Source organism: Manis javanica, chromosome 3 (genome assembly GCF_040802235.1).
Source record: "Manis javanica isolate MJ-LG chromosome 3, MJ_LKY, whole genome shotgun sequence".
Lineage (NCBI taxonomy): Eukaryota > Metazoa > Chordata > Mammalia > Pholidota > Manidae > Manis > Manis javanica.
In genome coordinates this window covers 6,348,278-6,364,606 of record NC_133158.1, presented here as the reverse complement: position 1 = coordinate 6,364,606, position 16,329 = coordinate 6,348,278, and the positions used below count along the sequence as shown (strand labels likewise).

At 46.0% G+C, this 16,329-nt stretch overlaps 1 protein-coding gene across 8 annotated transcripts in view; it reads left to right on the top strand.

The window, feature by feature from the left end:
* ARHGEF3 (Rho guanine nucleotide exchange factor 3) overlaps positions 1 to 16,329 on the top strand; it is a 245,248-nt gene that overhangs the window by 208,522 nt on the left and 20,397 nt on the right. For 6 of the 8 annotated variants that reach the window (XM_037019264.2, XM_037019266.2, XM_073230740.1 and 3 more), the window contains 2 exons: positions 1,979 to 2,086; positions 13,648 to 13,818. In XM_037019264.2, coding sequence (XP_036875159.2) covers positions 1,979 to 2,086; positions 13,648 to 13,818 — 279 coding nt within the window. Of the gene's footprint in view, positions 1 to 893; positions 1,085 to 1,978; positions 2,087 to 13,647; positions 13,819 to 16,329 lie in introns of those variants that run through there. The other 2 variants (XM_017680208.3, XM_017680205.3) reach the window with 2 other exon arrangements.

Genomic DNA, 16,329 nt, shown 5'->3' with positions numbered 1-16,329 from the left:
CCTATTGAAAGCAAGAGAGCCCAGTTGGCATTTGCCCTTCAACCTCCCTATTCTGATACAGAATCTGTGACCCAGTAGCTTTAGCCACTAAAAACTGAAGACCCAGGAGTCCCCGTGCTCTGAGGTGTGTGCAGGATTATCTGACACCAAGTTCTGCTCCCCTAACAAAACCCCCATCTCCTCACTTGATACAATGCAGTTTGTGCCGCCAAAGGTGGTGATACCACAACTCGGCATTTCCAGCCCAAAGCGGGAGCCATGTAGAGGCATTTAGGGGATGCTTAGAAGGGTGTGTGTGTGTGTATGGATTTAGTATGCCGGTGCTGCAGCTCTGACGTAAAATATGTTTTAATGACGCTCCTCTGGGCACAGATGCTCAGGAGCCAGGCACTGGGCAGGGTGCCTCCTGAAGGACACTGCCACCTGGAAGCAGACAGGCCGTTGGATCGTCCTCCTCAGCACTTAAATAACTAATATGATGTCTCTCATGTTGAGGGATTCATCGTTCGCATTTTGGAACTGAGCCTTCTCCGTGTTCCGGGAGTTTTCTGCAGTCTGTTCAGCTGCGCATGCCACAAAGCTGGAGAGGTACTGGCAACCCAGACTCGTTCTCTGTCTTGGAAAAGTATTTCACTGCTTGGGGGAAAAATTGTGAAGTCACTCTTGGCTACGTGGTGGAATTGTTTTGTACTTAAAAAAAAAAAAATCTTTAAATTTTTCTATTTAAGTACCAGAAAGGCTGGGTCTGTTTCAAAGAAGGCTTCTGATTTCTGAGACTGGCAAGGGCATCAAATGATATGAGAGTTGCTTGGCAGAATTCCAAATTTAGGCAAGATTTTTCCAAGCACCTACTATGTTCAAAACACCCTGCAGGGAAGTCCTGGAGAATCTGACGTTCTGGCTTAACCCTCGAAACTTTGGAAGCAATGGCTGAAAAAGAAAGATGAGTACCTTTGGGCTCCCTCTGGATATAACTGAGGTTCGCCACAACAATTGGCAAGTCTGGCTTTTTCCATCACAATTCAGTGTCTTCATGTGCTGTCCGGCATCTCCTGCAGGTCAGATGGAGCTTAGGAAGACAAGGGTAACTGTTCTCTTTGTCTTTGTAAAGGTTTTGTCTGTCAGTTCTCTCTTTCCCACTGCCTGTTGTTTTTATTTATGTAATTCTCATCTGCCAAGTCATCGGGATGGGTACAGCCCCTCTCACCCATCAGCCTGGTTTGGGGTAACCTACAGATTTGCAAATGTTTTATGTGGGGTGGATTTTCAAAACTTGTGACTGTACAGAGTAAACCAATGCCCATGGTAGGGTTATCTTTCTGCATTTTCCTTTGCTGTCCGGTTGTTATTTATCAGTATTAATGTGTGCATTTCAAAATATACTACAGATAGAAAGATGCTGTCCTAAGTGATAGGAGAATAGTCATAGTAAGAGAAGAACTTAAAAATTTTTTTCTTTTAATTCAGTGAACTAAAACAACAAACGTTCTTTGTGCTTTAGAGAAGTTGTTGCATAAAAGAAATTTGGAGAGAGGTTTCTGGCAAGACAGGGAAAAGGTTTTTTAAAAAACGAAACCTGAAGCGTCAGAATTCAACTGCCTGGCAAGGTCATTCATTGGATGGGAAACCAGAGGCAGCTTTTCTGTAGGAGGGGCTGTGGAGAATGGTTGTGTTCAGTGGAAGCTTCCCAATGCAGGGTTGGCAGATCCTGGGGGCAATGGGAAGGTTTAAGGAGCAGGTCCCTGCCTGTTTTCTGCCTACTCAGAGGCTGCTTCTGTTGACATCCCCTGCCATTCCTCCTGAGCCAGGTCATCTCTGCCCAGAGGGAGGGAGACGGGGCACTGTTTGCCTTCCACCTATCAGGCTGCAGCCAGCAGCTTGTGGAGGGGGGCAGGGCTATATGGTGGAGTTAACGTTGTTTTCATCATTGACCTTGACATTTTCCCTTCCTTTTTTTTTTGTTTTTTTAACTGTGCAGGAGCCCAGTAATAAACGGGTCAAACCCCTTTCCAGAGTCACATCACTAGCAAACCTCATCCCACCCGTGAAGGCCACACCGTTAAAACGCTTCAGCCAAACCCTGCAGGTAAGAAGGATGCAGTGGGCTCGTGTGTGCAGAAAGCTGTCTTGTGCAGGAGGGGACATCCCAGTCCTACCCAGGACCTCTCCTGGGTTCAGATTGACTTGAAGGAATGCTTATTTCAGTAGAAGACCAAGTGAGGGGTCTGCAAGGAAGAAAGAGGTATTTTTAAGTTTTGCCCTAAAATCTCTTTGAGCCTCCTATGGAAACCAACCCATGATGTGAGCCGGAGAGCAGGAGAGCCTAGTGGCTTAGACCAGGGTCTGCAAACTATTGCACATGGCAAAAAATTCAGCCCACCCCCCATTTTCTATGGCCCATGAGCTAAGAATGGTTTTTACTTTTTAACAGGGGCTGGGGAAAAAAATCAAGAGAGGAATGATATTTCATGACACCTGAAAACTATGTCATTCAAAGTTAGTGTCCATAAGTAAAGTCCTATGGGAGCACAGGCATTCCTCAGTGTCTGTGGCTGCTTTTGCACTACAGCGGCAGAGCTGAAGCGTTGTGACAGAGATGACACTATCCATAAAGCCAAAAATATTTGCTGTCTGACTGTTCAGAGAAAATGTTTGCTGATGCCTGGCTTAGAGGGCAGGCCCTGGGGTGAAAGTGTCTCAATTCTGACTTCAGCTCTCCCACTCACAGCACTTTGGGCCGCTGACTTAGCACCTATAGATCTTGCTTTTATTCCTAATGGGTAAATTGGGGATGATGCCACCGTCTTCTTTGGGAGAGAATCGTTGGAAAGATGTTTAAGATACTGCGTTTAAAGAACTATATTACTAACAGAATTATGCTAAGTCCTTTGTCAGCAATCTGATTTACTAATTAGTTAGTGAAGTAGTAAATACTAGTTACTGTAATAGTTCTTGGGTTAACAAGTGGTTGTAGTTGTTCTTAAACTCCTAATAAAGTTTCTCTTTTAAGGTGAAAATTGAGGTTTGTCCGAGGCCTTGGGGCAAACTTGATAATCACAAAAATCCTCTTGCAGACTGAAGCCAGCAAAATTCATGCCATGGCAAAAGGCTGTCCTTGTTGAGCTGAGACGTCCTCTTGAAGTCTGCCATTTCTTATTTGTCCTGAATACTTCTGTTTGGCTTTCTGAGTCGTTAAGAAAATTGAGGCCCAAAACCTAAAGCATATCCTATGCTATGAAAAATCTAGGATTTGAGAACCATGTGCCGTCTCCTTCAGCCCCCTCCTGGCACACCAGTCAGCAGCCAGCGTGCATGGCTCTGCATGGTCCAGCTGTTCTGGCCATGCCCCGTAGATGCTGCCCCTCCCTGCACGGGCCCTCTGCCCTGCCCATTCCCCCGTCAACTCTGCTGACAGTTTCTCCTGAATGAATACCTCCCCATCTAATTAGCTAGAGGCCTGTCCGTGCCTCTTGGTGCTGGGGCCTCTGGACCCCTGGTTACTTCCTGATCTCCTTCATGCAGGAATGGAGGAGAAGGGGAAAAATGATTGTCTTGGGGAGCCAGATGAGGGGCTTTGAAGCTAGTGAAGAAAAATGTGTTTACCTCCCCTCCCCCGCGGCCAGGCCCTCAGCCCTCCGGCCAAGTTCGTCGCAGGCTTCCCCTGGAAGGTTCATCGCCGCCGTACTCTTGCACATCTGGTCTTGCACTGAGTTTTGCTTTTTGAAAATTCTTCAGCCTGTCTACTGCCATTTTACCCTTTCCTTTCCATCCCAGGGGCTGGGACTCAAGTTCACTCTGTAGTTATTTCCTCCCCCGATTGCGAGACCTCCAGGCGGCCAGCCGTCTCCTCCGCTGTGCCCCCCAGGACGGGAAGGTCCTCACTCGCCTCGCATTGAGGATGCTCACCCTGCCCTCAGCTCCGCCTCCTATCCTCCTGCTGCTTGCATCCTAGGCGAAGTGGGTTTGGGGCCTGCTGTTGATTCATGGTCACATCTGACCCTCCAATTGTGTTTTGTTTGGCTGCTTAGTGTTTTGAGCTAACATTTAAAAAGGAAGACTGTTCATGTAAGAATCGGAGTGCTGGCTTCTCTTGAGGACTTGGAAGTCTTGGCAGGTCAGGGCCTGTGTTGCCACATGGTGGCAGTAAGCTGGACACGAGTAGCCCATCAGCTGTCACCGACAAATGTCCCCACCTCTCCCAGTTGTGCTCCCAATGCCTGGGGGCTTCACTCACTGTCATCACCTAGCCTGGCCTGTAGGCCCCGAGTCTGTGCTCCTGGGTCTCAGGAGAGCCCTGTCTGTGCCTCTCCCTCAGCTCCGCTGTCAATTCCTCATTTCCATTCCTTTTAAATCTTTCCCTTGGCTTCCCAGGCAACCTTTTGTTCTTTTCTGCCCTACACAGATCCTAAGCAGGAACACTGCAGGAGATATTAGATCAGCTCGAAAATTTGCTTTGACCCAGAGAACTGGGACAGAAAGAAACCGAGCCGTGTCTGAAATCCAGCAGACTGAGGCCAAGCGAGGAGGAGAAAGCCAGACCCGAGGGGGGATCTGACATGTGGAAATTGGTTTCTAAAACCTCAAAGACTTTTTCTCTGGCAAAACAATCTCTTACTTACTTTTTTTCAAATCGCGTAATAAATAGCTGACTTCAAGCTCCACTTCCTGGACAGAAACAGCCCAAAAGAAGCAGAACTGTTATTCATAGTGGTCATGCACATGGACACCGAGACAACTCGAGCAATGTGCTTATGTTCGGAGCGTTGGGGGTGGGGGGCAGTCAGTGAATGAATGCGCCCCCGAGGTTGTGTGCAGTTCGGCAGCCGAGTCTGCAGGATGATCTGCAAAGCATGGAGAATACCATCTTGACCCCCAGAGATGCCCATTAGTTCCCAGCTGGAGTGGGCTCAGTGCAAATGAGCTGGAGTGGCAGGGATGATGAGCTGAAGGGGGTGGTCCCCAAGGGGTCCTCGGTGGGCCAACCTGACAGCCTTTCCCACTTTGCCTACAGCGGCCATGGGGCCCGAGCTGAAAGAGGAGGAACCAGGAATGCAGAGTGCAGGGCTGCCCCAGACCGCTCAGCTGTCATTCATTCCTTACCCACGTGTGTGTATTATTTATGCCTTTTCTACTTGTAGAAACAACCCAAGGCTGTAACTGAGCAGCTTGGGTTTCTGTCACAGTGCCCCTTGACCCTGTCATGGCACCACAGAGACAGACATATCCCTTTGAATGTCAGGTTGTGTCTCTGAGGTTGGATTCCTCTTACTATAGGAGAAGGGATCACTTAGGCACCAGCGCCCAGACCTCCCAACACAACGTTTTAATCAATAACGGAGCACTTAGCCGCCCTTCCTCTGACTCTGGGAGACCAGAGGTGGTATCAGGAGAGCTGGGGCTGGCAGCCTATTTCATAAAGGTTCAAAACCCAGACACAAATCTGCGTGGTCCTTGCAGCAACGGCTCAGCAAGACACTGCAGAACTTGTTCTCTCTCGCCTTCCTGGTGCATTGTGTGGACCCAGGCTTGGGCCTCAGCACAAAGGCGGCATTTGTGAAGTTGGAGAGGGACAGCCGGCAGCATGGCGCTCTGTCAGCTCCTGACGGGGAGGCCAGAGCTGCTGGCAGATTGGAACACACGTGTCTGGGTCCCCCTGGGCCTAAAAATTCCCTCGCTAGCCTTCCTAGGAGCATACCTGGCTGCTCTGAAAGAGGCCTGCTTGCACCCCTGGCGTGGAGCAGGAAGGTGAGCTTGCCCCTGGACGGATGGATGGACACACACACACACGCACTCTCTCTCTCTCTCTCTCTCTCTCTCTCTCTCTCTCTCTCTCTCTCTCTCTCTCTCTCTCTCTCTCTCTCTCTCTCTCCTGGCTCCCCCACCGCAGCTGCACCAGCATATGCTGTGGAATGCTGCTCATGGTACACTGGGATTGGGCTCCATATTCTCTTTGAACATGAACTTTCTTTCTTTGACCTTACAAATGTATATATTCATTATGGAAAAATTTTTAAAAAGGAGAAAGAAAAGATTCCACTCCAAAACAGCCCATTAATATTTTAACAATTTCCTTCCAGTGTTATTCTAGGTGTAGCTGCGGAATTTACACACTCCGAGGTCACTCACCATCTCTCCAGCGCTATCTTTGTGCAATGTGTTCACTTTTGGATTTAAACCTTCCACAGGGACGGTGAATGATCAGTGTCTCTTGCATCTCTATTGGTCTTGATACATATTTCCGAACTGTGCAGTTAGGTATATAAAGGGTCCTCCTCGCTGTTACAGCCTCTCGACCTTTTATTGATGTTTGACCCTGTTTATTTCCTTGAATGCTTTTTGTGTGTGTTTGCTTGTCTTTGATTTTGTTTTCTTTTCATGTTGCCAGGTGTAGTTGGTATCATCTCTTTTATTTTCACCCTCCCTTTGTCACTTCACTGGATCTGAACTTTGTTTTGGCATAGAGGAAACACTATATCATAGTTATTCTTGGAAAATATGATCGTACTAGAACTGAGCATTATTCCAGTGTGTTGATATGGTTTATTTTATATAACCAGTCTCTAATTAATGGATGTTTAGGCTGTTAATATTTTATATCATTAAATAACTCCATATTGAACATCTTTTGGAGGCATTTATCCTATTTGTCTTAAAGTGCCTTCTATTGTGTTTTTCTGATCAGATGGCACCATTAAAAAATCGAAAAATATAGAGAAGCACAAAAAAGGGAATAAAGATCACTTATAATCCCATCTTCCCATCACCAAAAAACATCTATTGACATTCTGGCATGTACTCAGGCAGACTTCTCTTTTACCATATACCTGCATGTGTATTTTTTTAAACACAAAATCATAATCATACTATACAACTGGCTTTTGTCTTAATAGTATAAAATAACCTTACAGTATGAGGATCTATTTTCATGGCATTAAATATTTTTCACAGACCTGATTGTTAATGGGGTCGTACAGTGTTTCATCAAAGGATTTACCGGTTTCTTTTATCACTCCTCTATTACCCAACATTTAAGTTGTTGTCCTTGTTCCATTATAGATGACGTGATTTAAACATCCTGATCCCAGATGTTGTATGTGTCTGAGTTTCTTTCTTTCTTTAGATTGTATTCCCAGAAGCAGAACTGTGGTCATAGGGTGTGAACACCAAATATCAGTATTGAGACCCATAGGGATACCTCTATTCTTGATATGCATCTGCCTTGCACAGAATTGCTGTTCTGGATTCTCACACCTGAATTCTAGACCCAGAGTCACATTTCTTCCTGTCTTTCACCAGTTTTTCCCTCTGCTGTGACATCATCACAAGATGGCTTTTCCCAGGGTCCCTTGACTTTTCCAGGCAGGCCAAGGTTATCTCTTACTTTCCTTTGTATCCGTGATATCTAACACTGCACATTCCTTAGGATGCGCTGAGGACTTGCACTTTAAACAGTGGCCATGGCTCTTCCTAGGGGCCCTTCCCAGGAGCTGCCCACCCAGTAATGTCACACAACTGGGCTGCTTCACTGTAGAAAATTGTTGTGGCTAAAAGAGGATTTCTGGAAGCCATTTCTGTTTCACTCAAAAGCCTGTGTCCTTAACCCAAGTCCGTGTTTTATAGTCAAAAGACTAAACTTAGTTCCTTTTTCACCACTTCCCTTGTGCCGTCACTGAATCCTGGTACTTGGCTTTCTCTCATCTATTAAAAGGGATAGAGTACAAGAACCTGCCCAGTGCCTCTCCCAGGATCAGCGTGAGGGTCAACTGTGATGGAGGCCACATAGCTGGGAAGCATTATTTCTCAATTGAAGTCCATTGCTCTAATCAAGCCTGACCTCCTCCAGGCTGCTATTCACTAACAGTTTCTGGTCCCAGACAGAACCACTGTGCATTTTGGGTTAACCAGCTGTAGCTGCCACACAGAAATGATGTTTTCCTTGTATGGTCCCACCCTAACCTCCAATCCATTGAATAATAAACCATCTGCTGCAAAATAGCAACAGTAAATGGAGAGAATTTCCCTGGCTTGAACTCTTTGTATTGGAGCCTGTTGTCTTTGGCTGCAGAGACCTTCTGTTTTTGGAAAAGGGTGAGGGAGCACCCCGCTGACCAGGAGACAGGAACAAATCAAATCTGTTCCCTCGTGCCTAACCTGCTGGGTTTACATTTCCTCTGACATGTGTAGTGGGTTCCCCTTCTCCCCCTTTCCACCCACAGTATCTCTTCCACATATCGAGCTCAGGCATCAGCTTGAGCACTCATTTCCCAAAATCTGCATTTTTTTTCTGCCTTTATAGCCATTGTTATCTTGATTGCCAGTAATTATGAGCTTTGGATTTTTGACTTATTTGCTAGGCCGGATTCCCTCATGGAAACTCTTGCTTGTCCTGGAACATTTTTCATTCCAGGCCAGAATCCCCAGCCCCAGGGGATCTAGGTACGTGCTTCTCTTTTTATGCAGTCCCTCCCGTGCCTGGACCCCTCACTCTGAGGTCAGCCTCTCCTAGTCCCCGGGACCACAGCTTCTCACCTCAGGAGACAGTCAGCAATTTCTGGAGACGTTTTCTTGCCTCATCTGGGTTGGGGGCTCTACTGGCATCTAATGGACACTGTCAAACACCCTACAAGCCACAGGACAGCCCCTCACAACAAAGAATTTTCTGGTGCAAAGTGTTCCTTGCAGCAAGGCTAAGAGTCCCTGCCATAGACTGAGAAGTAGCCTGAAACTCACCCATTTGGGCACAGGAACTCCTAGGGGAATCTAACCCAGGGTAGGTTATTAGTTAAAACTTGGGACTGGAAGTAGACCAGACTTGAATTATCATTCAGAACTCACAGGTGACCTGGATTTAAACTCGGGAGCGTCATTCATCAGCTGCATGACCTGCAGCAAAGTTTGCTCTCTCCCGAGCCTCATGTTTACCCTTCTGCAAAATAGAAGTAGGAATCCTTCCCTCTTGAATATAATGGGGCTGTTAAACTCCCCTCATAGTGCTCAACACATACAAGCCTGCCACTCATTCCCTAAGCAAAATTGTTGAGGTCCTACTATGTGCTGGTTGCTGATGAATCCATCCGTGAACAGAACAGATACCCTTGCCTTCAAGGAGCTTCCCTTCTATTGGGAGGAAGACAGACACATCAGAAACAAACCAATAAATAATAATATACAGCACATGGTGAAAATAGAGGAGAAAACAGCAGGGGCAGTGGGCAGTGGTGGGACTCTAGAAGGGACATGGCTGTCCTCTCTTAAGGGGCATCCTCTCTGCTTGTTTTCTCAGCAGTAGCCATTTGCGCCTCCCTAGACTCCAGCCCTCTCTCCCGGGTGCACCCAGTTGTACTGACGGCCGGTAGGGGTGGGTGGCACGGGGCGTGGTCAGTGCTGTCATGACTACCTGCCCGTGGCCTGGGTGGTTGAGAACTGTCCCCAGGGCCAGCCAGCTGCTGGGCCACACACCTGACCAGCATTCCTTATTTCTTCCTTGGGTTTCATCCTTTCAATATCCTTCCCCCTAAGTGGAGTTTTAAAAAGACAAAGTGTGTGTTTCAGTCTAACTCAAAGTGAATGTCTGAAGTCTGGTCAAAGAGCCACTCCTTCGTTATTCTGAAAGCTGAGCAGACGCATTTCGTCTGCTTTGCCAGATTTAAACTGAAAGGCCAGATCCCATCTCACTGAAACCTCCCCGCAGCGTATCATTTGTGTGGAAACAGGTACAGCCCCCGTAGTAGAAAGAGCTCAGGTTTTGGAGCCAAACATCTGGTTTTGAATCCTGCCTGAACAAGTGCCTTAGCCTCCCTGAGCCTCAGTTTCCTCATCAGTAAAGTGGAAGAAAACTCCCACCTTGTGGTGGTTGTGGGGGTGGGAGAGTAATCAGAAAGGCTAAGCGTGGGCAGGCACATAACGGCTCCTTTGTGCTGTATGCACAGAACTCCACCCCTTTTCCTCCCCGGAACCCAGCCCAGCAGTCACTAGGACACACAAAACAACAGGAACCCTTAACTGTGTAGCTCATGTGCCTTATAGCTCACCTCTCCCTTTTTACCCCAAACTGCAACAGAAGAAAATTTCCAGCTCTCTGGGAAATTTTTCAATAAACACATAATAATATGCTCAATCTTACATTTAAAACATGAAACTGAAATTAAGGTATAGTTGTTTTCCCTTTCAGACGATTGTAACATCCTGTTGATGAATGTGGAGAAAGGTACTCTTGTACATGGTTTGGAGGAGTGGGAAGTTGAACAGACTGTTTGGAGGTCTCTTTGGCAGTACAGTTGACCCCTGAACAGGGCAGGGGTTAGAGATGCCCACACGCATGCAGTCAAAAATCTGTGTATGACTTGACACCCCAAAAACTTAACTACTAACAGCCTACTATTGACTGGAAGCCTTACCAAGAACATCAACAGTCAATTAGCATATATTTTGTAGGTTATATGTGTATGTTCTACATTCATACAATAAAATCAGCTAGAGACAAGGTTTTTTCCAATTGTTGCAAATCTCCAAAAGTTTTTCCAATATATTTATTGAAAGAAAATCAGTATAAAAGTGGACGCACACAGTTCAAACCCATGTTGTTCAAGGGTCAACTGTATATATCAAAAGTTTAAAATGTTGATACTTCTTAGACCAAGGAATTCTGCCTAAGGAATCTGCCTTATAGAAATGCCAACACCGATACATAAAGGATGTTCACTGTGGCACTTTTTGTAATAGCCAGACATTGGAAACATTTTTTTAATGCCCATGGGTTAGAGGTTGATTAAATCCATATAGTCCATCCAGACCATGGGATAGACTAACTCTATATCCATTTAAAATAAGATGGGTGCCTTTGGGGTAATAGAAATGTTTTGGAACTTGGTAGAGGTGGTATTTACACAACATTATAAATAAAGGCCACTGAATTGTTCACTTTATAAAAATGGTTTATTTTCTTACGTGAATTTTACCTCAGTAAAAAATTATTTAGAGTCTTATATACCAACCTAGACATACAGTTGAGTGAAAGAGAAAGCATTCCACTTTCTGTGCATGTTAGCAAATGCATAGAAACGGTTTAGAAAGATCTGGAACAAACTTAATAGCAGTTACTTCTGGAAAGTGGACTTGGGAATATGAGGGGATTTGCACTTAATTTTATATACTTCTTACAAGTGAGTATATATTTCTTTCAAACTGGAGGTGGGGAGGGCGACTCTGCGTCACTCAGGGACCGAAACCGGAACATGGGAGGGGGCAGTTACTTCTCTCAAGCGAAAGTGGAAAGTGTCTTTCATTTTGAATATTCTTTTTTGTGTTTTCCTCTCTTTCTGCACTTTCGTTCCCTCCCGGCTGTCATCAGAACCACAAACTGCGATGAGTGAGTGACTCGATGACTCACTTTACTGGTTCTGACCTTTGCGTGCCTGTAGCTAATTGATTCTGAGTGCTGGGATCTGTAAGCATTAGTCTGGTCACTGTTAATAAGGGCCTGTTTTCAGAGATCACAAGGATTTGGGACATACCATTGGCGCGCTGCGAGTTTGTGCAAGTCCTTCCTTGACCCACATAGGGCTGGCCCAGCGCTCAGGAACTCGTTAATGAGCCCTGGAGCTCAGGGACACCTGTGCCAGCCTGAGGGACTCATGTTGCTACTTGCAAAGAGCTGGCTTCCTGCTGCCAGCAGGTTGGAGCAATACCCTGAAACCCCTTGAAAGTTTCTCTTTACATTTCTCATGTGTTCATTTTTCTTGAATTATGAAAGTCTTGAATTATAAACCTGGGATGAAAATCCCCTATAATGTTGCCAGGCAAAAACGATAGAATTTTGCGGTGTTCCCTTTATAATTTTTCTTATGTGAATTTTTTGCATAATTACAGTGTTCATATACGGATTTTATCTGGATTTTATTTTAACTTACATAGAAGGTATTTTTAGCTGTTAAAATTATCTCAGAATTATCTTAATGGATAGATAATAGTCCATCAAGCAGATGAATTATAAGTTATTTAAATGCCCTTATGTTGAATAGTTCTCTTAAAATGTATGCTCTCAAATTTTACCGTTGAATCTCGAAATATTTGGAAGCTATCTTAGAATGTCTTAGTGGTGATGGCTCATATGTCACATGCAAAACCAATTCCTGCCCTCAGGAAGTTTATAGTTCAGAGCAGATATAATGAGTATAATATGAGCATTACCATATCAGAGCTATGTCCCAGTTGCTCAGGAGCCAGCGGGAGAACAGTGGTGAAGACCTCCTAGAGGAGGCGTTTGAGTTAATATCCTGAGGACAGGTAGGAGTTAGCCAGCTTGGAAAGGAAAGAAAAGCATTCCAGGAAGAGAAGAGAGCTTAAAGGAAGCACAGAGAGACAGCAAAGCATGATGCATTTCGGGAATGGCAGCCTCGTAGGGACAGAGGATAGAGGGCCCATGCAGAGTGGCAGGAGCTGATTCTAGAAACATAGACAGGTCAGATTACAAGGGTCCTTCTATGCCAAACTGAGGAATTGGAGCTTTATATCGCGTGTAAACGGCAAGGAATGTTTGCTAAATAAGAATGTGGATTTTGTACACAGCAACATCTCACTGCTTTGGGAAAGTTTCCGGTAAGTGTGTTGAAATCATCTAGGACGAAAGCTGAAGGTGATGCACTCAGCCGCCTTCTCTGTCATTTGTATGTGTCACGAGAAAGCACTGTGGTAGCATGTTTCAGCCATAAGGGGTAAACCGCCCCAAAGTCTACCAGGACCACTTTAGAAAATAAGAAAATACCTCAGGGACGGGCATCATTTACTTCCAAGATGGTATTTGGCATGTGTAGTAGTTGGTACTGACAGAACCCCAACGGAGATGAAAGTAAACAGAAAGGTGTATTTAAGTATTAACCCCATGATCTAAGAATGGCTCCTGGCTTCAGGCACCGTGGGATCCAGCTGTGTTGGTAAATCTTGCTGCCTCCCTCCCTCGGTCTCTCATCCTTCATTCTCTGTGCCCACCTACTACTCTCTGAGAGCAGGTAGTCTTCCACGTGACCAGAGAGAGTTGCTCAAAGAAATTTCTGCTTATGTTATCTCTTAAACTCACAATCCCCAAGGAATAAAGACTTTTCCAGTCTTTCTCCCAAGAATCATGTAGCAAATTTCAGGGGATCGTGTGCTCCTCCCTGAACGAGGGTGGAGCAGTGCTGTGAATGGTCGGATCTGGAGGAGCCCCCCCCCAAGTCTATGTGAGACGGGATACCCAAGGCTTGTGTGCCTCCAAGGAGGAGGAGCGTAGGACTACTGGCCAGACGTTTTGTTTCTCTTGAAGGTCATCCACTACTGTTAACCTTTGTTCTTCTGAAGAGGGAGGTGCCCCCTGGAAAAAAGTGGAGCCTGTTGCGTGTGTGAGAGCTGCCTTTGTGCATGTTCTTGTGCTGGGCCCAGGTCTCGCAAAACGGATACACCCAGCATGTGTGTAAAAGTGGCCCCTTGCCCAATTTTCCTTAGCACGTAGGTCCATGAAAATGCCCCCCTTCCCAAAAGGCCCTGTGGCATTGTCCTCTCTTTCTTGCGAGTGTCTGATTTATGTTCTGTCAGTGACAGGAAGCTGCTCTTTTACCGATCCACCCAGTCCTGCTGCTGCCCCGCTAAGGGTGTGCTTTCCTCCTTGTTCAGCGCTCCATCAGCTTCCGCAGCGAGAGCCGCCCAGACATCCTCACCCCCCGACCCTGGTCCAGGAATGCCGCCCCCTCGAGCACCAAGCGCAGAGACAGCAAGCTGTGGAGCGAGACCTTCGATGTGTGTGTCAACCAGATGCTTACGTCCAAGGAAATCAAACGGCAGGAGGTAGGCTCACAAGCCCTGGAGCGGCCATGGGTCCGGAACAAAGTGCACTGCCGGCAAGAGCCAAGCAGCGGCTACACTGCAGTGTCCAAATCAGTCCTTCATTGCACTTGGGGAAGGAAGGCAAATGGGGGGGGGGGTTCCATCCTTGTAAGGAATTGAGGAACCAGCATCCGGATGCGTGGTTGTGGCCCCTGCTTTAAAAAGAAACTGATGTGAAAATCTGAATTTACAAGGAAGATGAATCAGGGAGTGTCTATTTAGGATCCTGGAATTCACAAAAAGAATGATACTTTTGTTACGTTGAGATAGCAACATCTAGAATATTTTCAGTTTGTGAAACTCCGGTTCAGTTTTGTGCAACACTTTTCTATGGAATTGAGTTAATTTCATTCCCTGTAAGTTTTCTGTATCAATTGCCCTGACTGGCTGTGATGACACAACGGTTTCTAGAGAGCTTGTTGTGATGTGCATCATGTCCAGCTGCGTCAGAGTTCTGTAACCTGAAAGAAGACTTGTTAGACTGAAAACATGTGGAGCCTCTTTGCAGCACAAAGGAGCACATTTTACAGAGTTTTGCAGCATCTTTCCCTCTGCAAAATCAAAATCTTTTAGCCCCTAGGGTCATTTGCCACAGGTTAATTTAGCTTTTTAAGACTCCTTTTAAAATTGTGCCAGGCTGTGCTATGCACCTCAGATGTGCATCCTCTAGTGAAACCCTTGGAATTTTATTGCTGTGCAGCACAACACTGGCAAAGGACCTAGAAACTGTCTAGTTTTTTGACGCAGCCATTCTTTTCAAGTGACTGTCTGCCAGGCGCTCTTATACACAGATGAAGAGATGTATGTGTAAGTTTATTCATTGCAGTAATGTTTATAAACATACAGTACCAGAGTCTGGTTATTAATGAATGCCCACACCTGGAATACTGTGTGGCTGCAGAAACACGGGAAGGGGTGATATGTGTATATGGTTAAGCAGACAACAGCAAGGCTCAAGATGAGGTGTATCGTGTGCTGCCACTTACATAAAAAAGAACAAGGGAAGATGAATGTGTGTGTACGTGTATGTATTTGCTTGCAGAACCATAAAATGCTTCTGGAACAACACACGAGCTGGTAACATTGCTGCCTCCCAGGAGAGGAACTGGGTGGCTGAGAGGGGTAGGGGACAAGGCAAGTTTTCCCCACATACCCACACAAACTTTGAACCCTCTCAATATAGAATCTACTTTTAAAGGAATAAATAAAGCGTTTTAAAATAATAGGTGCACTGAAGAAAATCCTGTGAAGAAATATGGCACTATTTTAACAATAGTTCACAAGATGGCGTTAACGGGTAATTTGAAATTTTCCTCTTGACACTTCTCTGTGTTCTCCCACGCGTTAATAGTGTGCATATCTAACTCGTGCGAGATAGTGGGAAGGAAGGAAGGAGGGAAGGGTTGGTCCTACAGATGAGAAGATTATTAAGGGATAGTGAGCACAAGGCCACCCACCTTGAAAGTTACAGAGCTGGGGCTTGAACCCAGGTTCTGTCCTGCTCCAGAGCCCATGGCCTTTACGGTGACCCTGTGCTGACCACCGGAGACACCGGACTGGTGTGCCCAGGGTGGCATTCTGTGCTTTTCCTCTCCTGGGGGCCACAATTGGCCAAACAGTCAGACCTGTGTGATTGAGCTGTAGTAAAACAGGTGTACAGAGACATCTGAGGGAGGTTCAGGTAAAACCCGGTTAACTGTATCGCGCCGGTCCGTTCTGTCAGTGTTCTAGTGCTACGTGAGATGCCGCCACTGGGGAAAGCTGAGTAATGGGGGCACAGGACCTCTCTGTACTATTTTTGGAACTTATCATGAGAGTCTATGATTATTTCAAAATGAAAGGGTAAAAATAGAGGGCCACCAGGGCAGGACCTACAGGCTTTGCTGGGCCTCGGAGGACGCACCACACCCTGGCCTCCAGCAGTTCTGCCTCCACCTGCTCTGCGGGTAAGCACTGTCATCGTCCTGCCCTCCGGCAGCCTGGGGATGGAAGCTGTGCTCCAAGCCTGCTCGCTTGTTCCCTCTAGTCTGAAAGAAATGCCCTAGTCCCTGAACTACCGCTTAGTCTTCTTAAAGGACTAAACCTGTGGCCCTTTAATTATGTGATGTTGGCCCACAGTTTAGACTCCCAGATAAGGGAAGCATGTTCTGCACACCATAGTTCTTGAATTTTCATGGCTTAACAGTCAAATTAGAAATGACCCATCGACACACTCTTGTAAACCGCTGGCTCCTATGATTTTATTTATTCTACCCTGTAGGGCTGAGAAGCAGTTTACACAATTGAGTGAAGTCACTTCCCCAGACATTTAGAGTGATAAAATATTGGATTCTTCCTACAGTTCTAGCCTCAAAACAAGTGGCTGACGGAAATAAAGCTTCCTGTTGAGATTCACCTTCTGTTGAGTAGCACAAATGCGATGATCCAATTAATAATACTGTCACGGCCATCACTGAGAAAAGACCCTGAATC